The sequence below is a fragment of the Typopeltis vanoorti genome, chromosome 3, assembly GCF_054136105.1.
Source record: "Typopeltis vanoorti isolate ZY-2024b chromosome 3, IOZ_Tvanoo_1.0, whole genome shotgun sequence".
Classification (NCBI taxonomy): Eukaryota; Metazoa; Arthropoda; class Arachnida; order Uropygi; family Thelyphonidae; genus Typopeltis; species Typopeltis vanoorti.
Window position 1 is genome coordinate 92277637 of NC_143551.1, and position 26623 is coordinate 92304259.

Sequence of the window (26623 nt, forward strand, 5' to 3'; positions counted from 1 at the left end):
CTCCTAGGTAATTTTGTATACCTTGGTAATGAACAGATTTTCTGTTATCACCAGATCCAGCACATTTGAACCCCAAGTCCCTGGTATTGAAATATTGTTTTAGGTAATGACTGTACATTAACTGAATAAATTCAATTTCCTTACATGTCTTTTCCTTTTAATCTATGTCCCCCATAATTAAAGTCCCACCCCTTTCCATATTAACTATTTATCCTGTGATAACTGGTCTATAATTTGCTGCTTCTTTCTTTCTTTCAGCCTCCACTAAAAAGATGTAGAAACAACTGAATATATATTTTGACCTGTTCTTTTTTCTTACACCAGAGCCTCAGCCTTTCCATGATTTCATGATTATTCTTCTGAATTCATCTTGTTGCATTTCATCATTTGAATAACTTCTATCTGTAGGCTTATTCTGAACAAGGAAAAATGTCTTGTCGGCCAGTAGTTATATGCATTTCTGCCGTTTTTTTAAAACAGATATTAAATTCTTAAGATTGTGAACAATAACTGATTATTCTGTAAAAAGAAAAATGTATTTCTGTTATTTCCTCGTTATTTTCTCAGTATAATATGTATATTATACTGAGGAAAAAATGTGCACACTGTATTATTACTGCTAGAACAAAACACTGTATTATTACTGCTAGAATGCTTGTACCGTTGAGTACAAGCATTCCAGATTTGCATGGTTAATTCATTCTAGAAAAAGAATAATTATTCCACATGATATGAAATGTCCAGGATAATGAAAGCAGATTCCTGTATCTGCCTATACTGACATAATGAAATTTAATCGTAATATACACTTGTGTCCAGAAGCTAAGAACAAACTACATTTTTACCTTTTTTACTAAATAATTTAAGGAAATTACAACATAAATTAGGATATACATTAAAATAAATTTTAATATACTTCAATATTTCGGTAACGTCACGTTGCCATTTTCAAGAAACTTAAGAACAAGACACGTGCACGCAGGCACAACAAACCGTAAGTGAGAAAGAAGCAGGAAGCTATTGTTTCTCCTAAAGTCCTGATGGTGCCCCCTAGGGCAATGTTGGCATTCTTGAGCGATTGGGCTGTGAAGGTCTTCTGATGTAGGTTTCCCAAATTTGAGGCAGTCTCATGCAGCCAAATTTGTTGAGGTTTGGATTGTTTCTTAGGGCTGAAGATGATTCCATGAAAAGCCTTTCATATTTGTATTTACTACGGCGTATTATCGTGGCTTTCTTCCACCGTATTCTATGGCAGGTATCCAGCGCATGGTCAGCAAGACCAGAGTGGCTGTATTGGTGAAACCGGATGTAGTCCTTATGTTCTGAAATGCTGATATTTGCTGTCCTGCCTGTTTGGCCAAAGTAGGACAGCTTACAGCTGCATGGGACCTAGTATACACCAGGTAGGTCTGGGGGGGGGGGGGGGAGAGGTTGGTCTTTAGTAGAGCAGATAAGGGATGCCAATTTTTTATGGTCTGTAACAAGAAGTTAAGTCATGTTTCTTTAGGATTTTTGTAATTTTTTCCGAGGTGCCTCGGATATAGGGTATGGTGATGGATTTAGAGTAATCCTTGTTGTGTGTGTGTGTGTGTGTGGGGGGGGGGGTTGTGGTTTACTGGTTTCAATATATTTTGGATTTTTTTTGTGGGGGGGGGGCATTGGCTGAGAAAGTGTTGAGAATGTGGTTTAGTTCTGTGGTTAGGGCATTGTCATTTGAACAGATAAGTTTAGCCCTGTTGTGTAGTGTCTTAATGACTCCATATTGTTGTGAGGAGGGATGGTGGGATTGTTGGTGAATGTATCTGCCTGTATGGGTGGGTTTTCTATAGACTGAGAAAACCAAGGTTCCATCAGGCTGGCAGGTGACTAGTGTGTCTAAGAAAGGAAGGCAGTTGTTTTTTTCTTCTTACAGGGTGAATTTGATTCTGGGGTGTTGGTTTTTTAAGTGTGTTAGGAAGGAGAGGAGTGCATCGGAGCCATGTGACCAAATAGCGAACACATCATCAACATAGCGAAGCCAAATGGTTGGTTTTTGTGGGACAGAGTTTAAGGCTTTCTCTTCAAAAGTCTCCATATAAAAGTTGGCCAAGGGTGGGGAGAGAGTGGAGAACCCATGGCTGTCCCCTCTATTTGTTTGTAGAATTTTCCTTGCCAAACAAAATAGCCTGAGTTCATTGTGAACTGAAATAGGGCCGTGATATCGCGAGGAAATTTAGCTTGGATTAGCTCTAAGGATTCTTTGAGTGGGACATTTGTGAATAAGGAGGAGACATCAAAACTGACCATTATGTCAGTGTGTTTGAGTGTAAGGTTTTCTATGCTGGCTTTGAAGTGGGCTGAGTTTTTTTTATGTGTGAAGGTGTGTTGCCAGTATATTGTGAGAGAGCTTTGGCCAAATGTTTAGCTAGTTTGTATGTGGGGGAATCAATGCCATCCACTATGGGACGTAATGGCACATTTTCCTTATGTATTTTTGGGAGTCCATAAATACGGGGAGGGGGGGTATGGAGTTAAATGGTTTTAATTTGTTAGTGATTTCCACAGGCCAAGAAGTGACCTTCTTAAGGAGCCTGTGGAGTTTTCTAATTTGTGAGTTGTTGGGATTGTACTCGATAGGGAGGTAAATAGCTCGATCTAACAATAGAGCTTTCAGCTTACCTGTGTAATCTTTTTGGTGAAGCAATACTGTGGTGATATGAAAACAAATTTTCATGACTACAGCCCAATATGAACATAAATTTAAGGACGTAGTTGAGAAATTGATGTTCATATTGGATGTAGTCATAAAAATGTTTTATGTCTTGTGCAATTTTTATCAATACAATATCACTAAAAATGTGCTATATGAGCTGTGGATAAAGGAATGCAGGCCTTCTAGCATATAGGCCTGCTTGTCACAGTTTGTCAAGATATCTGTGTACCTAGGCTTGAATGGAGCCGACTTGTAAGCTGACCTGCCATGGTTGTTGATTATGTTTTGCTGTTATAACCAAAAATCTGTCTTCATGCTCCATGGTAGAGTGAGGGCAACCTCTTACCAAATGCCTGCAACACATTCCATTGTTTTGAAATGCAGCCCAGAACCTGGATACAATGCTATGTGAGATTCCAAGCTCCTTCAAGTTTTCCAATAATTCTTCCCCACTTGAGATCATCTAAATGATGTCTTTGGGATATTCGAGACATTCATGTTTGCAACTTTATTCCTTCACAAAAAGAGCTTCCTTCAAACAAAATTGGCTTAGTGCAGTCTTTTTCTTTTAATTCTGTTGAGTGCTGCCATGTGACACCTTTTCACATGATTCGAAAATCTGAATGTGTACCTGCTTTCTACTCAAAATTGTCAGTTATACAAATTGCCACAAGCTGATTTGTCTGAATTTTGCAGTTGGAATCTTCAAAAATAGTGTTTGTTCTTAGGTTTTGGCCACTAGTATAGCATAACAAGTTATTTAAAAGAGAAAATCGGAAACAAATCTATAAGAAAGGTGCATTAACTTTTTGCTGGAGAGCTTAGTGAATGTGGCAAGTTTTTCACTTGGTTACAAAGTAAATTATGCTAAACAAGAAATTCATGTTTTTATCCTTTATTCTAGTGTGAACATGTGAAATATGGTTATATGGACTATTTGTATGTCAAGACTTCGCATCAAATTATCCTGGTACCCCTTAATGCAAAGTACAGCACATTTTCTTTTGGACATGTATATTGTCATTCATTATGAGAAGGTCACTAGCCTCACCAGTTTCTGAATGTCTTTTTCACTTGGTTACAAAATAAATCATACTTGTCAAGAAATTATTAAGTTATTCTCATTTAATTCTTTATCCAAGTTTATACAAAGAGTTTGTATGCAGTATTTCACCAAGCTCTTATATATGGAAGATGACATCACATCAATTGATTCACTGCTCCATAATGCATAACAGGAATTGTCATTACCCAACGAGTCCCAGGAAGATACTGACAAAGCAGACTTGTTTGCTCACACTTGGATAAAGGTTTAAGCAAGGATATAATTTATTGTCAAATATAATTTACTTTGTAACCCCAGCAAAAAAAAAAAAAACTTTCCACAACTACTTCTGATCCAGTCTTAAAAATATGGTAATAAACTATTTTACTATTTGTATGTGGAAAATTACTTCTGTGTTGATTTAGCCCAGTATATTCCTTGGTTTAGTCCTACTGATAGGATCTCAGTACTGGATCTTGCTCAAACATTTGGAAACGTCCAGCATTCCTTTCTGTTCGATATTCTCCATTCCATTACCCTGAGGATGGGCAAAAAGCTGCTATCCATCATTAAAGAAGAATGCTAATATAAATATGTGATTCTAGTTGAATGGGTTCCTATCAGATCTGGTCAAAATTCAAAAAAATCAAGCAAGTTTGCCTTCTTAGTTTCTTGCTCTTAGCATTAGTTAAACTTTTTGCAGGAAGTTGACAATTTGTGTATACTATGCAGGGGGGGAGAGAGATAACATTTCCTTTCAACCATGAAAAAAAAATAGTGTTAATGTATTCAGATCATGTAATAGACACTTGAGAGATAATCATTCAGTATGCATGTTCAAAATCAGTGAACTAACTGCCAAAGCTAACAAGATGAAATTCAAAATTTTTAGAAAATGGGATCTTGGAAGCATTCCCTTTGGACTAACCCTTGAGAGAGAGAGAGAGAGAGCCTCATAAACCTCTTTACCTCTCCATAATACCAATTTCACAACTTCAAGGAAATCATTGAAACATTAGAAGACTGGAAAAATTGATCCACATACACTTTTGCCTACTGGAGCCTCTTTTTCTGCATAGTCTTCATCAACAGTTGTTTCTTTTTTGGTGTCTGTAGGCAGCCCTCCCTGCTTCCCATAATCTTCGATAGAATGTCATGTCAGAAGCATTAATCCCACTAGCTGCCAAGTCTCTAAGTCTACAACAGACAATCTTGGATTCATTTTGCTTTTCCTAACTAGTAAACGATCTTGAGTAAGTATAGTTTTCCTTTTCTGTAATAGAGAAAAGGTACCTATCTCCCTAAACCTTTTTAAAATCACATTACTAGTATACTCAAACCAACACCACACTTATTGGCAATTTGTCTTTGAGTCATGGATGCATGGTGAGAAAGAGTACATATTTTTGAAAGCTTTCTTATAAATGTATCCATTTTATAGCTACACAAAATGAATAAACCACTATTAAATAAACATTGTAGAGACAATTAAGATGTGCAGCACTCAACCGCAAATAGTAAACCGAAATTATTGTGAACTGAAATAAAAAAAAAAAACCCCCAAAAATATTCAGCTCAATTCTTTATTTTATACACATAATATCGTATACTCCTAAATAAATCTTCAAATCTTTAAAAAAGTATTCGAGATTCTTTAAATTGAATAACTGCTGTAACACATTTGATACAGAATCACCAATAAAAAGAAACTATTCTGGAACGTTGAAAACATCAATGTTCCAGAACATTGAAAACATCACCTTCTCAAACATTCTCAGTAGAGAACTTATACACCAAGTAAAACATTTCAACTTGAGCATAATTTTTAGTGAAAATGACAGATTAAATATGGAAATAGACTATAAGTAAATCTTTTATGTGAGAAGCAGTTGAATAAAGTTATATAGAATAAGAGTGAAGTTGGCCAAAACACTAAACTAGTAATATACAAGACAGTGCTGAGACCAGTTTTAACTTACGGATCTTAGAGTTGGGTTAGACATAAAAATGAGAGAAAAATAGTGTGAAGTCTTAAATAAGGATTTTTTGTATTGCTATTGTTGTGAAGTGGCGCTTGAATCTAATAATGCATCTCTCTTTATATGCTTTGCTGCTGTTCATATGTCCCAGCTAAGTTTGGAGAATTGATCAACTAATGCTTTAACCTTGATGTGAATGTTTTGTTTGGTATTGGCAATAAAATGCTGTTTAGTCTTTGATCAATCATTTGCCAGTAATTATGTCTGTGTTATCTATAAAGTATTAAGCAACCCAGAGCAACAGTGCCAAAGACCAAACAAGCAAGGTCATGGGTTGGTAGTGTAAATGAAACGGGTATGGCTGTGTGTGTACGCACACGCATTCACACACACACACACACACACACACACACAGAGAAAGACAGTCATTTACACAGCATTCCATCTCTTAGTTTTGGTAACGTGTCATTTGGAATAATTGAATGCAAGATGAGGAAAGATATCCTTTCTTTTGGGCTTACACGGTGATCCAAATACATTTTTGAAAATTATGGAGGCAACTACTGTGTTTGAATAAAAACTTTAGTTTAATATAACTAAAATCTACATTCGACGTTTCGACCTTTATGTCAAGGTCATCTTCTGGAGCATACACATTATATACAGAGAACAAGCTACACTACAATCTAACTGGTTTGTTAAAGTTACTGACCAACCGCTACAACAATTGTTGGCCTGACCTCTGGTGGGAAAATATAACCTCAATGCCACCTTTAAGCCACCTACTAAACATAAAACCATATTCAACTCTAAGGATCCTCTCCTCCCATTGGCACATCCTGGAGTCTATTGCATCCACTGCACCTGTAACTTACCGTACATTGATGAAACAGGACGTACAATCCCTATATACATAAGAAAGAACACATAAGACACATTAAATATAACCATTATGGTGAAGCAGGTCTCTCAGATCATGCGCTCAACACCTTACACTAAATCAACTGGAAAAGCACTCACTCTTTACACCATACAAAAACCTGGTATGAAAGGAAATTCAAGGAACCCTGCGAAATTCTGATAAACCACCCAAATATCAACAACAAAGATAGCATGAAAATTCTAAGGATCTGGATGGCACATATTCAGCCTACCTAATATATAGGATCCAGCTTAAGTCAGGACTCTAGCCAACCTCCAGCTAGTATTAGAAACCATTCCATACCAACTGATGGAATGTACATGTATAATCATATTGTAAATATATGTATGTATGTATGTATATATATATATATATATATATATATCATCATGCGTTTCAAGGATTTAGGCCTAGCATGGCCTGTTCCGGCCTTAGAAGTCATCGTTGAATCGTTTAAGAGGACGTCCTAGTTTACTTTTTCCTAATGGCTTGTACTTTAGGTAATCTTTCTGTTTTCATTCTTTGAACATGTTCCATCCATTTATGTTTATATTTTTTAATTTTTTTATTACTGGTTCTTGGTTTAATTCTTTCATAATTTCTTGATTTCTTTTGTGATCTAATAGGGTATACTTTGCAGTTTTTCTCGTAAACTTCATTTCTGCTGTTGTTAATCTCTGTTTGTCTTTTTTTGGTTTATTGTCCAGATTTCGCTTCCATACGTTAAGACTGGTAGGGCTAATGTATTGTATACTTTTAGTTTGGTTTGTTTTTGAACTAGGTTTGGTTTAAATATAAAATTAATTACACCTGTTATTTTTAAATATTTTGCAATTTTTATGTTTATATCTTTTTCATTTTCATATGTGATTATACATCCTAGGTAGTTAAATGAATTCACCTATTCTAAGATCTAGTTATCTATGACTAGTTTAGTTCTTGCTGGATCTTGTCCTTTAAAGGCCATAGTTTTTGATTTTTCTGTTGATATTATCATACCATAATCTTTGGATATCTCATTTAGATCTAAAATAGCTTTTTGTAAGTTATCTTCAGAATTTGTAATTATTATTTGGTCATCAGCAAAGAGGAGAGTGTTTAAGTTTACTGTAGGAGAAAGTTTAATTCCTTGATGTAAATTTTTATTCCATTTTATTATTATTTTATTTAAGTAGATATTAAAAAGAGTTGCTGAGAGGGGGCATCCCTGTTGGACCCCTTGGTTTATCTCTCTCGTATATGATAGCTCGTGATTTAAAGTTATTTGTATTTGATTATTTTCATATATACTTGTGATAGCTTTTAGGATATTATTTGGTATTTATTTTTCTTTTAATATGTTAAATAATATGTTTCTTTTAACTTTGTCAAATGCTTTTTCAAAGTCAATAAATGCAATATGTGTTTCTAAATTGTATTCTCTTCTTTTCTCTGTTATTAATTTTAGGCAAAAGGCCAGGTCTATATATGATTATCCTTTTCTAAATCCATTCTGTACTTCGAAAATAAAGTTTTCGGAATATTTCATTAGTTTGCTATTTAAGATTCTGCTATGTATTTTGTAACAGGAATTTAGTATACTGATACCTCTATAGTTTTTAGGGTCATCTCTATTACCTTTTTTAAAGATAGGAATCACAATTGCTTTTTTTCCATTTTATTGGGGGGATACCAGTTGAATAAATTTTATTTAAAAAAATGAGTCTTTCTTTGAGTCTTGTTCCTGCGTATTTATGTAGTTCTGAACCTAGCTTATCTTCTCCAGGTGATTTTCTGTTTCTTGTTTCTTTCAGGCTGATTTCTAATTCTTCTTTAGTTATTTATTTTTCATTTTTGTTAATTGTTTGCCAGTTGCCTTTTTAAAAATATTTGTCTGTCCACAATTCTGTGTAGTAATTTAGAAATTCTAATTTCAATTCTGTGTAGTAATTTAGAAATTCTAATTTCAATTCAGTGTTTAATTTTATGTTTTCTTTGGTATCTGCATTTAAGTGTTTCAAAATCTTATATACATTGGGTCTTATTTTATATAAATCATGTTCTAAATTAGAAACAAATTTGTTCCATGATTCTCTGTCTTTTTCTGACTTCTCTTTTAGTATGGCTCTTATTCTTTTATATTCTATTTCATCTTCTAATCTTTTACTGCTTAACCATTTGTGATAGGCTTCTTTTTTCTTTTTGATTATTTCTTTCATTGTATCATCCCAGATCTTCAGTTTTTTTTCCTTTTATTGAATTTTTTGGTCTTTCCTAAGCTTTCATTTGCTGCTGCATTTAATATCGTTTTTATATTAATCCATTCTATTTCTATTTCTTCATTTTGTTTTATTTTGTCTAGATATTGGTTAATTCTTTGTTCATATAGCCATTGTACATTTGTGTCATTCAGTAGTCTAATTTTATAAACAAATGTTTCAATTTTTCTTTCTGTTCTTATTACTTGTAGCCGTTTAGGTGGTAATCTTAATTTTATTTTAACAAGGAAGTGGTCACTGCTTGTTTCATATCCTCTGTGAACTCTAACATCTAGTGAAAATTTTGATGTCTTTTCATTTAATATAAAGTAATCTAATATTGATTTCCATCCTCTTGCTGCCCAAGTATATTTATGTATGTCTTTATGTTTATAGAAGGAAGTCATTATTTTTAGGTTATTATAAACTACCAAGTCAATAAATTTTTTACCATTTCTGTTTAGAGTATGTTCTCCATGTATTTCTATATTATTATTAATTTTCGTGTTTCCATTTCTTGCATTTAAGTCTCCTGCTAAAATTACGTAATCATTTTTATTTATTTTATTATATGTTTTGTAGCTGATTATAAAAATCAATATTAACCTGTTCTCTTCCTTCTTCTGGGGCATATAAACCAATTATTGTTAAATAGCCTCTGTCTATTTTTATTCTAGTTTCTATTATTTTTTCATTCTCCATAATTTGTAATGTTTTAACTGTTTTGAAAGGGAGTTATGAATCCAAATCATGACTCCTGCTTGTGCTCTTTGGTCTCTGTCGACTCCACTGTATATCACATTAAAATTTTCGGTTCTCATAGTTCCTTTTAATTACTTTTTTTGTTTCAGTGATTACTGCTAGTTTAAAATTTCTTTTGTTTAATAATTGGTCTAATTCTATTTCTTTATATGCTATTCCTCTTACATTCCCGTTTGCTATGTGTATTATATTTTGTCGTTTCCATTTTTGTTTTACCTTTTCCATTCCAGGGTTGATTCCCATAGATTCAATCCGATTATCTTTTTCTGTTGGCTTACAAGTAGAATTATGTTCTCCATGTCAGGGGACTAGCCTGACGATGGAATAGTGCTGTGGTAGGGCTGCTACCTTAAGGCTTCTGAACTAGCTTTCTTCTGAATTTAAACCCATAATAGGAATAGAGTATATTGAAGGGGGGGAAGAGTAGATTATAGAAGAATTACGGTAAGGTTTATAGAGAGGGCATAGTTGTAAGGCCAGAAATGAAAAGACCCCATGGCCCTCGAGTACTCTAATAGCATAAGGGTCATAAAATAAGAAGAGTTGGCTGATAAGACCTTGTAGGAAAGATTAAAGTAAGTGGATCCTCCTCAAAGTAGAAGAAGGAGAGGATTGATCCAGCTAGGGGGTCCATGGGCATGCCGCTTCTCTTACAATCAATTCTTACAATCCTTACAATTAAAAAGTGATTGGTCCTGTTGGTCCACGAGTCCTTATTCAGTATATTCAGACCACCCCACCATATATACACACGCACACACATGGTGGGCTCCCCTATCTGCCACCCATGTGATGCGCTCTCTAGGGATTACAGGGTCCCTCAAGAGTCTATATATATATATATATAGTAAAACTACAAAGTGGGTATTGGAATGATTTATTTTTGGACTTCAGCAATGAGGATTCCATTGATCTGATAGTAAGTACTGTCAAGTTAGTGGAACCCTAATCAGGAATATGTTTCCTAATTTTATATATATATATAAAAAAACCAAGTTTATAAAATTACTTGGTATCCTTAATATATATACACACACACACACATAGACTTGCTGTTGTGCCCAATGTAATTCTACAACCAACAGATAATACTAATAATAGGACTCTAGCGTTGATGTATGATTTTTTTTTTTTTTCCCTACCAGAGGTCAGGCCAACAATTGTTGTAGCGGTTGGTCAGTAACTTTAACAAACCAGTTAGATTGTAGTGTAGCTTGTTCTCTGTATATAATGTGTATGCTCCAGAAGATGACCTTGACATAAAGGTCGAAACGTCGAATGAGATTTTAGTTATATTAAACTAAAGTTTTTATTCAAACACTGTAGTTGTCTCCATAATTTTCAAAAATGTATGAGGAAAGATAGTTGTTTGGGTAATAGGTAAAACTACAAAGTGGGTATTGGAATGATTTATTTTTGGACTAAAGCAGTGAGGATTCCATTGACCTGATAGTAAATACTGTCAAGTTAGTGGAATCCTAATCAGGAATATGTTTCTAATTAGGATTCTGTTTTCTGATTCTTTAAGTACTTTGTGGGCCAGGTTGGCTGAATGGATATCATATTTACTATTGAATGACCTGCGAGTTTGAAACTCACTGTGGATATGGATGTGTCTCTGAGACTTCCACTATGCTTATTTGAGGTTTGAAGTAGCTTAAAGTATTTATTCCAACTAAATACATTGGTGTCTGAAACTTGAGGACAAACACTATGTTTGAAGATTACAAACCTCAAATTCAGATGAATCAGCTCATGAAAATTTGTATAACTAATGATTTTAAGTAGAAAGTGGGTACAAGTTCAAATCACGTGCAAAGGGATCATGTGATAGTACTCAACAGGATTAAAGGTAAGAGGCAGTGCTAAGCAAATTGTTTTTGAAGGAAGCTCTTTTAGTGAAGGAATAAAGTTGTCTTGTAATGTTGCAAAGGCATCATCTAAATCAGGCATGGGCAACTTCATTCTCTCCAAGGGCCAATATGTGATGAGTGGTAGTATCACGGGCCGCACACTTTTAGAGAGAACTTAAAAATAAATAAACTCCACAATTTTTCAAGGCAATAGTTATATGTATTGAATTACTATATTTGTTAAATCATTTTACTACTGGGAAAACAATATAAAATACTTCATTGATTTAAATATAAGTTGTTAAATTAAATTTAATTACATGAGCATACTGTGGGCGTTCATGTGTGGCAACAAGTTCATCAAAGTCAATTTTCAACGATGATGACGATGTTCGTAACAAATCCTGAAGGTGGCCATCAGTCAGTCGGCTTCTTTGTGATGATTTAACCGCCCTCATAGTTGAGAAAGTGCATTCACATATGTATGTGCTTCCAAACATAGATGCAATTCTCAAGCTGAAATCACTCAATGCAATATATTTTTCCCTTGATACCAGTTTTCAAAAGTCAATGCTTATCTCCACCCTTGACAGGGGTCACTTTGAAGGTCATACAACTCCAGTTGAATAGTGTCATGCTGCTCTGAAATGTCACATTTCATTGGGTTGTTAAATAAGGTCAGTTGCAGCTGCATGTCACTGAAGTCAGAAAATCGCTTACTGAATTGCTCCAAAAGTTGGTTTAATATTGGCACAGAAAACTTGAAGTCAATGTCATGGCTCTTCTCCATTAACTCCCTGCAGGAATGGAAATGTATCAAGTTTCCTCTGACTAGGATGAATTTAAAAACCTTCAGTTGACTTATAAACCCATCTAGGTGTCCAGCTAAATCTGAGATTGTTTTGGTTATGTCCCTGTAACTTCATGTTGAGTTCATTCATGTGGTGTGTGATGTCTGTTAAAAAGGAGTAAGCTGTTAAAATGAGGATCACATAGTTTTGTGATTAGTTCTTTGCTTGTCTTCTCGTGTTCCTCTAAAAACTGTTTTATTTCCTTTCTCAAAGCAAAAAACTGTTTCAAACAGTTCCTTCTGCTTAGCCAACGTACTTCTGTGTACAACACTAAATTGTCATATTCTGCCTCTATTTCTGGTAGAAAGAAAGAAACTTGCAGTGTGTGTCAAGGCCCGATTTCCGTCATAAATGTCTTGACTTGTGTTATGCAATGACTCTAATGCTAGTAGCTTTTCATTAATAACAAAGTCTTTGGAAACAGTTCGAATGAAAATTAGAAGTTGAGCTGTATCTGTTATGTCAGTTGATTCATCCAGTGCCAATGAGAAGTAAGCTGAATCTGTAATAACACTTTTTAATTTATTTAATATGTGAGAACCTATTTCCTCAACTCTTTTTGTTACAGTGTGTTTTGATAGTGGGATGTTTTCAAACTCACTGGCAATTTTATCTTCCCCAAATGCACGTGCCATTTTCACAGAACAGTGTTTTACAAATTCACCATCAGATAATGATTTTTTTTGCTTTTGCTATTCTGCACTTACAACAAAACGATGCCAAGAGTGAGCTTTTTTGTACTGATGTTGGTTTAGTAAAAATAGATTTCTGAGCACTAACCTTTCTCTTCAAATTACGTACAATTTTAGTACATACTTGTCCAACATATTCTTGGTATTTAGCAGCATGGTGCTGTATGTAGTGGAGTTTGAGGTTATATCCTTGTGCACAGACAATACTTGCAAACACACAAGGTGCTTTAGTATGTTGTCGTTTTTGTTTATAAACAGAAATTCATTTTCCCATTTCTCCTGAAATGACCTGTTTTCTTCATAGATCTTAAGTTTCTTACTCATAGTACACAAAGGCTGAAGTAACTGACCAAGGGACACAAACTGTAACAATAACACTGTTAAATGTGAAACTGAGTTCTCTGAAACTGATCACTGTTACCAGATCAGAGCAAGTGACTTTCAATGATGTGTTACTCTTGAGCGCATAGAAATTTATGACTCCCACTACTACAACTCGCACAGAGAAGCAGTAGATTTTATAAATTGAGTAATCTTTTTAAAGCAATTTTGATTCCGTGTTGAGAATATAAATTGTTTCCATCATCAGAAATAGTGAATATAACTAGTATATCAATCAGAAAATCTGCGGTCCAAACTAATAGCTAAATTGATAATACATATAATTTAGTATAGTTTTTATCCTGCTGCAGGCCACACAAAATCACGTTACAGGCCGCATGCGGCCCATGGGCCTGCTGTTGGCCACCTATGATCTAAATGATTTCACATGGGGGAAGAATTATTAGAAAGCTTGAAGAAGGCCACAGGATTACTGATATTACTAGAGAGCTTAGAGTTTCACATAGCATTGTATACAAGCTCTGGGCAGCATTTCAAACCACTGGAATGTGTTCCAAACATTTGCTAAAAGGCTACTCTCGCTCTGCCGCAGAGCATGAAGACAGATTTTTGGTTATAACAGCAAAACATAATCGATGGACCATGGCAGATCAGCTTGCAAGTCGGCTCCATTCAAGCACAAGCCTATACGCCCAGTGGCCTGTAGTTTACTTCCCTTTATCCATAGCTCATCGTAGAGCATGTGCACATTTTCAGTGGTGTTGTATCCATAAAAATTGCACAAGACACCATGGGTTAATATACTCTACAGATGAGAGTCTGTTTTAATTTTTCCTCCAATTCCAAATGACACTTGATGTGGTATGAAAGTTGTATTGTACTGCTTGTCATCGTGTGATACGTTGGTGTTATGGTGTGGGGAGGAATTATGCTTAATGTAATGTATTCTGAAGCTACAAGGGGCTGTGACTGGAAATATTGCAACAAAGTTCTTCAACATCATGTTCATTTGTTCCATCTACTGTAGAAAAAAAATTCATTTTTATGGATGGCAATGTCACACCACATCATACATGAACAGGGGAAATACTTCTGGAGACTGAAAATATTAATCAAATCAAGTGGCCAGCGCTCTCCCCAGATCTCATCCTCATAGAACACATTTGGGATGCAATAGGGAGACTCATTGCTGTTGAAACTTCCCTCCAGAAAACACACACAAGGCTTAATCCTTGCTCTGAAGGAGGAGTGGGCCAGTTTGCTTCAAGAACTTCTGAATCACTTGATGCTAAGCATGGTACTACATTGTGAGAGCTGCATTGCAGTTCAGGGTGGACATATTCCATACTGAAATATCTCTCCACATAGTTTTCTGTAAGTACTATACATTAATTTCTTGCCTACGTCCTTTGGAAATCTGTAACATTTTCCCAAAAATATATTGCAATTTAATTTATACAAAATATATAACACACATTTTTTTTTTTTTTTTAATGTAATTTATGCTGACATTTGGCTGTAGTCATGGAAATTTTTTCACATACAAGTAGAAATGTAGATCATCCTTAGCTTTTGGACACCAGTGTACTTTAAGTACTAATTCAGATCTACTAATTCCTTTCCATTAGTACTTTTATTGGCATTAAACTGTAAACAATAAAAATAAAAATTGAAATGTTTGCAGCCTTTCATGAGTGATTTACATTAAAAAAAAATCCTTAAGTCAGGACAAAGTAAGTATGGGTACCAATAGTCTTTTAGTGTCAAGAAGCATGAAGGACATGAAGTACTTCAAGCATTATGATAATATCCCCTTTATTAAAAATAAAATGTGATGATCTCTTTTTTAAAGACTTCATCTGAAGAAATCTATCATTCTCTCTTTCTCTGTCTCGTAATGCCATACATCTCTGAATGGAGAGTGGTTGGTGAGTGGGATGCATTGCCTGAATGTGTTGTGAATGTAGACACATTGAATCAGTTGAAGTTACGGTCAAATGAGTTTGGTGTATAGTGCATACCTCCCAAAATGTCTGACTACATGGAGGCCAGATGTTCATAATAATGAGGAAAATGTGCAACTGTAATTATAGTTGAAAGTTAAGGCAGCTCATAGCATATTCATGCAAGCTTCTGATTGTGATATCATATGAGTGTAAATAATGTAATTTTTTATTTTCATGTGTTAGTTTCCTGCAGTGAGTCTTCTGGCTCTATGGAGATACCTATATAATAATTGATATGCATTAAAAACAATTTACAGAAGTTAAAAATTTTGTATTTTGATTTTAATATGCAAACATAAATACATAAGTATGCCATTTTTACTTATGCAATTGCTTATAAATTTTTTAGATTCATTCTTCCTACTTGAACATTAAACCACTATTTCAGTATCTGCATTAATATATATATATATATATATATATATATATATATATATATATATATATATACCTATGCATTTGTTTTAATAGATCGTGAATATGATCCCAACAAACATTGTGGAGTTGTGGTAGCAGATACCGTCAAGCCTTGCACTCGATCATTAACATGCAAAGTAAGCACATTTCATTTTAGCAAATAATTAATAAACTTTAACAACAACAGAGTTCTGGTTTTTTATGTTTCTTTCTTGAAGTAGGGCAAAAAATGTTACTAGAGATTTTTTTGATAAACGGGATCACTATGTATGGTCATTTTGTCTAAAGGGAGTTATGATTATAATCTTTTTTGTTCTTAGTTTTGGGAATTAATTCATTCATTTTTATTGATATTAGATAGGTTGATGGAAGTTAACATCTTGGACCTCTTTTCAAGCCAGTATTTGAATTTGTTCATCTATTTTTTCATTCTATTACAAAACAATAAATCATATAATGATATTCATTAACTAACTTATATTTTGCTGGGTTTCAAACCAGCATCTTCAGAGCATAACTACTAACATAACAGTGAGTAAATGAAAACAGTTCAAATTGTAATGGAAAGACCTAAAGTCCTAATTTGGTATCCTCTGACATTAAATAGAACTTTTTATTAGGTTGATCTTAAGATGACTGTCTCCCAAATTTTGTATAATTCTAAAATCATATAAAATCCCAATCCTTATATGATTTACTGTTTCTATGTGTAATACCATGAAAAGATGAATAATATCCAATACCTAAGCATGGCATTTCCATGGAGTCAGAAGAATTCATTATTGGAAGACTGTGCTAACCATTATTTACACATGCCAATGATACTTCTTAAACTTTTTCACTGATAAAGCACACATGACCAGCTTTGGCAGTTTATTCTACTCATTTACCACTCTCTAAGCAAAACACCTTGTCTCTGCATTTTAACTACACACAACTTCCATGGGTGACCATCAGTTCTCTCCTATCCTGTGATTATTAAATCTGTATCAAGCCTTAGATATAGGTTATGGAGTTGTGTTTTTTTAGTATGACTTATGTGTTGTTATTTATTTTTTTTTTTTATTTTTAGGACTTCTTAAATAATTAAACATTTATGTAACCTTTTGCCCTTCTTGACAGTTGTTTTATGGTAGCATACTCCAGTATTTTATTGACATCAAGATCAGAAGTGTTTTTATAGTTTATGTCAAATACAAAACATGTTGTAAACAGACTTGAATAAGCTTTGGGTAAAAACATTTTCACACCTAAACAATACCATAATTATTGTTTTGAATTAATTGTACATAAATTTGTTGTAGCTATTTTTATTGCCTATACTGTATTTTATTGCCCATATATGTAGTATTATCATACTGTGATTGATTGCTCAAACCTGGCTTAATCATTTCTTCATTTCTGTTGTAAAGAGGGAATTATAATTCACTTTGACTAATTCTTGAATCTTCTTTCGAAGTTACTGTATAGTATTTAGGGCATCTTTGAAGTTTATCAGTCAACATTCTGATATGTAGAAGTAGCAAAATTTTGTGCTGGCTAGCCAATCAAATATTTCACTATTAAGGTTTCTCCTTTGGTGGAATATCACACTCACCTAATACATCGTAGTAGCATGTTCATTCCCAGACCTAACAATTTATAACCTTTTTCATACAGATTTATACCAACCAGTGCTAAAGCAAATATGTTAACTACATATGTTAGTGCATTCATCAGTCTGTGAGACTTGAAGAAAAGATCTGCATATTTTATCAGTGATGTGTGACCATCTATTATTTTACTGATAAATGATCATATTCACTTAGGTTTTTAATCCTCTCATTATTATTATTACGTAGCATCTTCACGGAGTCCAAAGACTCGTCGAGGGGATGGCATCTACTCTACAACTATTCACCAGCTACAACTAACAGCAACTATACCAACGCCATCTACTGCCTACCACCACCACCACTAGTATTTCCACAGACAATCACAAACATCCATGCCCATGGCGGGATTCGAACCCGCAGCCTTTTGGCTGGAGAGCGGATACGTTCTCCATTCATTATCTTGAATAACTTTTGAAAAGGTCAGTTTCCTCTCTGCCTTTATAAACAAATCATAATAAATTTAGTTTATTAATGCAGCCTCACACCACCATCCTTCACAAAAAATAGGTCTAATAAAAACCCTAAGGGACAGAGCATATAACATTTCCAGCACAGAAAAACAGAGAAATGAAGAATTAGAATATCTAACACAGATCTTTCAAAAGAATGGTTATGAAACCAAGACTATCAAAAAAATCCTCCACACACCTCCTACAAGCATCTCTCAGAAACAAGATTTCAAAAACGCTATCACGTTTCCATATATCAAAAATGTTACAAGATGGCTGAATTACTTAACAAATATAACATCAAAGTAGCCTTTCTGCCACTGGAAAAAATTTCGAGATTTCTACATGCCCCAAAACCTCCTCATCATTCTTTAAAAAAACCAGGTGTTTAAAAAATTTATTGTTCTTGCAGCATCTGCTACATAGAATAGACAGGAAGATCTGGGGAAATTCGCATGAATGAACACCAAAAGGATGTGCAAAACAGAAGAGAACACAAATCAGGTCTAGCTTTCCATACCACTTCCACTGGCCACAATGTACTCTGGCAGAAAACAAACATGTCGTGCATAGAAAAAAACTGCTACATAAGGAAATTTAAAGAAGCTGCAAACATGCTTAAAATACCAACACAATGCAATAAAAATCAAGGATTAATTCTCCACCAAGTTTGGTCAGCTTTAATAAAAAATATACCTCAGTCAGACCTCGGACATTATGAACATGAACAACAGAACGTGGCATCATCCAGCATTATTTAAATTCAGCACTGCTTTGAATCTGCATTCTGATTTTTAATTTTATGAATAGTCAGACGGCTACAACTGTATAGCATGAACTATTACTAATAATTGCTCTTTTCTTTGTGTTTTAAACTTTAAGTCAACTTTTACCCCTGAAGATGTAAGTCAAATGACTTACGAAACTTGTCAGGTCTTTTATTAATTCATTGTATTTTATATAGCTTATTAAAAAAAAATGTCCAATTACTGGAATATACCATGTGAACTTCTAAACCACAGAAACCTCCACTTACAAAGTTTAGTTTAATCCTTTATCCAAGTGTAAGCAAACAAAGTTTGCGCCTGAAGTATCTTCAGCACTGAGACAACTTGTGGTAAAGGTGGACCAAGTTCTCATCACTCCTTGTCTTAGAATCTCCCATAATGCAAAGCACATCTCCTTGCTGACATGTATAATGCTGTGCATTATTCCAAGACCGGTTTCGACCTTTATTGAGGTCTCATTAGTGGGAGCCAGACCCAGAGGTGGTGATACTAAGGCAGAAGCAATGGAGAAGTTATATTTACCTATACGAGTTGCCAAAAGGTGTCTCACCTTATTATTAAATTACTCTGGATTTAGAGAAAGATGTTGGAAGTTTTTTCCCACTTGGTTAGACTATAATAATACATTGGATAAAGGATTCAACTAAATTTATTATAGTCTAACCAAGTGAAAAAAAAAAACTTTCAACATCTTTTTATAAACAAATGTTGAGGAGTTGGGGGGGGGGGGAATTATTATTATTATTATGTGACACCTCCTTGGAGTCCAAAGACTCATTGAGGGAGAGTATGCCAACAGCATTGAATGATTGTTCTCCTTCCAACTACTAACTGCGCTCAAACTTGCTTAACTTTTTGCGTGAGCCATTAGTAGCAGAGGCTCTACCAATCGACCAACCTTTGCTGGCAAAATAACTTGGCAGTGGCGGGATAAAAATAAATAAATAAATAAAGATATAAATATGAACTCAGCAGAATAATTCCCAAATTAGCACATTAACTACATAGTAGGTTTTATAAATTTTGATTCCTTCCATAACATTGGGCCAGAGCAGAGGGCTAATGATGTCATGTGATTTGGTGACAACCAAAATAGTTAAACATTTAGGATACATTTTTGGAATCATTACCATCAGATACCTTACATATACCTTTGAGGAACATTCAGGATGCTGTACTATTAATAACTTAAATTTCATGTAGAACTAATTTCCTGTTAACAGCTTTCCTCAAACTTTTCACAGGAACTCTTGTTTTTTCAGGTTTATATCTTCTAAGACATTCTTCTCTAATCTTTTTCTTGCCATTCTTGAATGAACATACCTATTCTGCTAACCTTTCCTTTCCTATTCTCTGCCTACACATTTTGAATGCTAACAAAGATAAGTTTCTTCCTAATATCTTCATTTTTAATGATTCTGCTATTGATGCCCCCCCCCCCCCCCCCATCCTCCGATGTTTTCTCACAACACTCATATCTGTGAATATCTTCAGTCTTTGATCAAATATTTTATTTCTAATTAAGATCCATAAGTTAAATTGGTTTGAACACTGCCTTGCTATTTCAGTGTTTTGTTAATGTCTTTATTCCATACAAATTTATTCACTTGACTCCATACCATATCTGCTGCATATGTGGCACATATGCAGAGGATATGCCACATATACCATATCCTCTGCACATGTTTCATGGTGGAGAGGGACCTCCCAGTTATGATGCTAGCCCTTTTCATTCTTCCTCTTTTTTATGCTTCATCTATATTATATATTCACTGTGCTCCTCCTGAGTTTTTCTTATTATCCTGTTTTCAGACTACCATCACTGTGATCCAATGTTCTGCTGCTGTTATCATGCACATACATCTGGGAAGCAGGGAGGGAGGGGGGGAGATTACATTGGCCCTTGCTTTATCAAGATGGGAGATTCTGGATTGCCAGGCCAGAATCACTTGCCTAGTGGTGCTTTCTTGTAAGGATCAGTGGTGTTGCAATAAGTCTTCTACCCCAATGGTCCTGGGACAGAGGCCCAAGGTAGTGCCCAAGATAACCCAATGCAACACTTCCAAGTACTGCTGTATTGCTTGCCAAGATTATTGAGCTACCCCCATGGTCCTGGGACAGGGCCCAAGATAACCCAGTGCAACACTTCCAAGTGCTGCTGTATTGCTTACCAAGATTATTGAGCTACCCCCATGGTCCTAGGACAGGGCCCAAGGTTCTGGTAGTGCCCGAGATAACCCAGTGCAACACTTCCAAGTGCTGCTGTATTGCTTGCCAAGATTATTGAGCATCTATGTGTGGCTTTGTGGTGAGGTGGGATCTCTGGTGCCAAAAGGAATTTTTTTGTTAAGTATGAATCCTTCATCGAACTTTTCAGATGACTCCTCCCCACACAAGGCCCAGTCAAATAGTGATACCATTGATACATCTGATAACAGAAATAAGAAACAAAAGACATCTGACACACACACACGTCAGGTCAGTGCAGTGCAGTGGGTGTTTCTCATTATCCATGCAACGGGTGAAAAGCCATTAGGAAAAATGTCTCCTTTTATTCAAAGAAATTTAGGACTGGCAAGATCTCCCACATCAGTTTAAAAAAAAAAAAAAAACACTGTGTTCTGGTGATATTTGTCAACACTCAGAATGGTATTCTGAATGGGGTCTCCTTGATATTCCAGATGAGGAAATATGTTCAGGGCACAGAATGACAGGAGTGTTAGGTGCATCATGATATATAGGGATGGTCACTTGGTTCCGACAAGGAACATCATCCTTACTTTTAATACATCCGGATTTCTAATATCAGTAAAAGCAAGATATCCCAACTGTCCTGTTAGGCTCTACATTCCTAATTCACTTAAGATGCTTTTAATGTCAGAAGTAGGGTAGGCCCAAACTGCCTGTCTTGGCTCTATCAACTGTGCCCGATATGGTAGTAAAGAATATGATAATAAATCTTACTCTGCAAAGTTGTTCAACTGTGAGGGTGATTATTCAGCTTATTTCCATGCATGCCAAAGTTGGAAAGGTGAAAGAGATGACACAAAAAATAAAAACTGAGCAAAATATCTCATATCAGGAATAAGGAAATTAACCACCTCAACATCTCCTGAATTACTTTGAAAAACTGCTAAATGAAACAAGCAGTGATGACAGCACAGTTATAAAAAACACTGACCAGGCATGCAGTCAGGAATACATATCCATACTTGAAGTAGAAAAAGCCATCAAAGGCTTGAAATGTGGAAAGGCAGCAGGAGTAGATGATATTCGACCAGAAATGCTGAAGTATGGTGGTTTAAGAGTCTTATAGTGGCTGCACTGCATAGTTCAGAAAGCCTGGACAGAGGGACGAATTCCCGATGATTGGAGTAGAGCTCTCATAGTACCCATATATAAAAAGGGAAATAAAACTGAATGTGAGAATTACAGAGGTATTTCCCTACTGAATGTTCCTGGCAAGATCTATGCAAGTATACTTGAGAAACGCTTGAGAAGAATTGTGGAAGAAAAGCTTGGTGAAGAAAACAAGTTGGATTCAGGCTAAATAGAGGCTGTCAGGATCAGATCTTCACTTTACAACAAATAGTTGAGAAAGCATGGGAATATAACAAAGATCTGTACTTAAGTTTTGTCGATTTGGAAAAGGCATATGACAAGGTGCCAAGAGAGAAGCTATTCAATACGCTGCAGTTATATGGTGTCAATGGGGCATTATATCAAGCAATACTTAGTCTTTATTTGAGTTGTAAGTCAGCAGTTAGAATTGAAGGAAGTGTAGGAAGATGGTTTAATGTTAAATCTGGTGTGAGACAAGGATGTACATTATCCCCTCTGTTATTCATTATCTATATGGATCACATTATGAAGGAATGTGGTATTAAACCTGATATCAAAATTGGAGATGTTAATGTCAGCTCTTTGCTTTATGTGGATGATGTTATACTTCTAAATAAATCCGCTACAAGTCTGCAAGATTCTCTGACTAAATTGAATAGCTGTTGTAATAGATATGGTATGAAGGTCAGCAATAAAAAGACAAAGGCAATGAAAATAGGCAGAATCATTGAAAATGTCAACTGTGTTGTGAATGGAGAACCTGTGGAACAAGTAAAACATTTCAGCTACTTAGGCACAATTTTTACTGAAGATGGTAAACTAAATATAGAAATAGACAACAGAATCAGCAAAGCTGGTATCGTGGGAAGTCAATTGAATAAATTCATATGGAATAAGAAAGAAATTAGTCAGAACACTAAATTAGCTGTATACAAGACTGTGTTCAAACCAATTTTAACTTATGGATCTGAGAGCTGGGTCAGAAGTAAAACACTTGACCAAAGACTAGAGACCGCAGATATGAGAGTCCTGAGAAAGATTAGAGGCGTGAACAGATGGCATCAATGGCAATATCATATTAAAAAAAAGGATATTAGGAAAGAACTTGACATTGTCAGCATCCAGGAATGCGTTAGAAGAGCTAATCTCAGATGGTATGGTCACTTAAATAGAATGGGAGAGGAAAGATTAGCAAAACAAGTGTTCTCTGCCAGGTTGGCAGGAAAACGACCCAGAGGAAGACCAAGATATAGTGGATTGATATGGTACAAAGTGCCTTAGACGATAGAAATATAAGATCTGATAATGTTGGAGTCTTGACAAGTAACAGACTGATTTGGAGGAAAATTGTAGATAGGAAGTTAGTAATGATGTAATTTTTTCATGTAGTACTGTCATATCCTGTACACCCCTTGAGGGTACATGGCAGGAATTTGATGATGATGATGATGATGATGATGACATCTCCTGAAATTCTTTTATGCTGAGAAAGTGGTAGTTAAGAAAATCTCAAAAGCAGCACAAACATGTGACTGTTCCACTATCCACTAATTTCAGCATACTTACCTTTTATCATTTATTTATTTATTTATCATATGGCTTGTACACATGGTTAAAAGACAATAAGATATAATACACATGAGTATAGATACGATACACATATATGATTTAAAAAAAAAAAAGTTTACATTCAGGCAAATACAAATATGAAATTTATGACAAACATCAGACAGAAGATTAGTCATATTTTAATATTTAGGTTTTTGATCCAGTTGATCGCCTCTGGGGATAGGTCAAAGATGTCTTTAAAGTCACCTGGATATGCTGTCAGCTCGCATTCCTGTACTATATGGTAAATGGTTTTGGGTCTCGGCTCCACAGGGACAGTGGGGGATTTGGTATCTTACCCCACTTTGAAAGTAAGTCTCCACATACACCATGGCCTGTTTACCAAATATGAATCCTGTTAGCTATCGTCCATATATTCCTGGGCAGGTCAAATCCAGATGGTTTTTGGAAGATGTTTATGTGATTGCGAACTTCAGGTGATACTGCTTGGGACCACAGTACATCCCACCTACTCACCATACTGTCATTCTGGCTAAGCAGATTACGGGCGGTTTTTATGGCAGGTCTTCTGGATTTTAGTCTATTGGATAAAGCATCTGGAATAAATTCATGTATTAGGAGAATTTTGTTATTTAAAATTCTTTTATATTCATGAAGCAAGGCTTCCTGTCGTCGCAGTTCCGGAGGAGCAATATGGCTCAAAGTGGGGAGCCATTGTAAAGGTGTACTCCTAATGCAACCTGTTATTAAATGCAGAGTAGAGTTAAGTTGAGTATCTAGTTTATCGACATGGTAACTATTGAGCCAGACAGGAGCACCATACTCTGCTGCACTGTAAACTAAACCCATTGCAGTGCACCGCAGAGTTGTGGCACTTTATTATGATTGCTTCTCTTTGGAGTACATTAGTTGCCCAACCTATTAGTCTCACTCCTGAACAGGACTGAGAACTGTAATAGGTTCCATTTCCTAAAATGGTCTCTTCTGAATGAGAATTGCAAGGGCACTGCTGAAAGAAAAACTGCCAGTCACCTACACATTAAAATGAATACTTCTGTATCTGCCTCATGTGAATTAAACACAAGAACTGACCCTGACATATCAACATATTAAATATTTTTTCCCAGAGGAAGAGATGGATACAGCTTGTCCATACTTTCCAATGACAATACACAAGACAAAGGTAAGCTCTCAACCACTTGTATTTGATAAGTCTACAGAGCCAAAATAATAGGGAAATTCTTGCAATGGAATAGTTGGATTCCATCAAAATATTGAGGATATCGATTCTTCAGAAACATAAACCCATTTGTTTCTTCCTGCAGGAGACATTTAAAACCTAGTATGAATCCCACCTTTAGGCATATCACTATTATTCATAAAGACAGAACTGGTGATACTCCTTTATACCATGTCTAGATTAAATCTGCCCTGGAAGTGGTAGTATTTGCTGTGATTTCTTATTACAGTATGTTCCATTCTTTTATCACTGAATTATGAGTTAAATCAGATTGACCTTGATCTTACATTGTAACTGCCTCAGCCCATACTTCTTATGGGTGAATTTAATGGACATAATCCTCTGTTAAGTAGTGCAAACACAAATATTTGTACTATTTAACAGAGTATTGTGCCCTGATGCTCATATTCTGCAATAGATCTTAGTCTGCTCTCCTGTGATTCTTTTACTCTTTATACTGAACATGTATGGAAATTATCATTTCCTGATCCTGTGATTTGCATAATATCCTGAACAGCATCCATGTTCTGCACAATGCCTGCAAGGAAAACTGAGCAGACTGACTGAATTACATTTTCCCTGCCATACAAAATTCAGTGCTGAGGTAGTCAGCTGAACATCTATTAGTGAAGCACTGATGAACGTAATTGCAGATTGTATTGTGTAGACAGTAACAATTGCAATTCCAACATTATCTTGTTTTTCACTGTTGAAAGTCATGGTGGAACTCTGAGTACTAAGCAGCAAAAAAAAAAAAAAAAAAAAAAAAAATCAAGACAGAGCATGGAATATATTTTATAAATAACCTCTATCTCTTGTGTGAGATAGATGCCATCAGGACAAAATATAAAGTTGGTTGATAGACCAAGGGACATGAAACAATGAAAACATAATAATTAGTTAAATGTAATACAGATTTTACTTATGTAAATATTTTCATTGGCATAAAATTTTTGTCCCCCGTCAAGGGCATCTTTAATATAATTTTCAAATTAACTAACTAGAACAAACCAGCAGATTCAACAATGAAACATGCAAACTGTATGTATATGATGTAGTGTCATGGCCTAAATACATTAACATCATTCTTCTTCATACTCATTCAACAAATCATGCAGTGTTCAGATGTCCCAAGTTCAAGGTCATTTTCAACCAGTGCCTTAAACATTGATCTCAGTAACATACTTTAGTAGGGCAATAACTACTTGGTCACGTTCAATACTTCCACAATGTATCTTGCCTTTTCTTTCACTAAAGGGATCGCATCTCACCTACTCTTACCCTCAGGAACAAATTGAACGGGATCAGATCTCTCTGCTTGGGCTGATTTCTATTTCCAGCCTTTTCTGTCATAAACACATAAATAGTTTCTTCAACATTTAAAAACTAGGCAATTCCCTTCACTCAAGATGCTATTTTTCACCCACTCAGCTGCTAACTGTGCAAATATGAAATTTACCCTCCCATAGAATACTGCTCACATGTTTGGGGTGGTGCATCAGAAACTTCCTGAAAATTCTTGATGCTATCCAGAAAAGAGCAGTTTGGCTCATAGATGACCCCTCCTTTACATCAGTCTCCCTATGTTTCAGCTCTGTGTCTGTTCTACATGTACTTCCACTAAACTGACAATCATTATCCTTCCACTTTCTTTGGGATATGTTAAAAACTAGATCAGCAGCTGCTCAGCATTCCTTTTGATTGCAACTGCAAACACACTAAACCTACTTCTCCTCTCTTCCATCTTTTTCTGTCCCCAGGAACAGCCTACCTCACAAAGTA

General features: G+C 35.2%; 1 protein-coding gene across 1 annotated transcript in view; it reads left to right on the forward strand.

The window, feature by feature from the left end:
• The window catches only part of LOC150108384 (uncharacterized), a 399479-nt gene that overhangs the window by 196175 nt on the left and 176681 nt on the right, over nucleotides 1-26623 (forward strand). The window contains exon 5 of the mRNA XM_090390735.1: nucleotides 15853-15935. Within this exon, the coding sequence (XP_090246861.1) occupies nucleotides 15853-15935 (83 nt within the window). The remainder of the gene's footprint in view (nucleotides 1-15852; nucleotides 15936-26623) is intronic.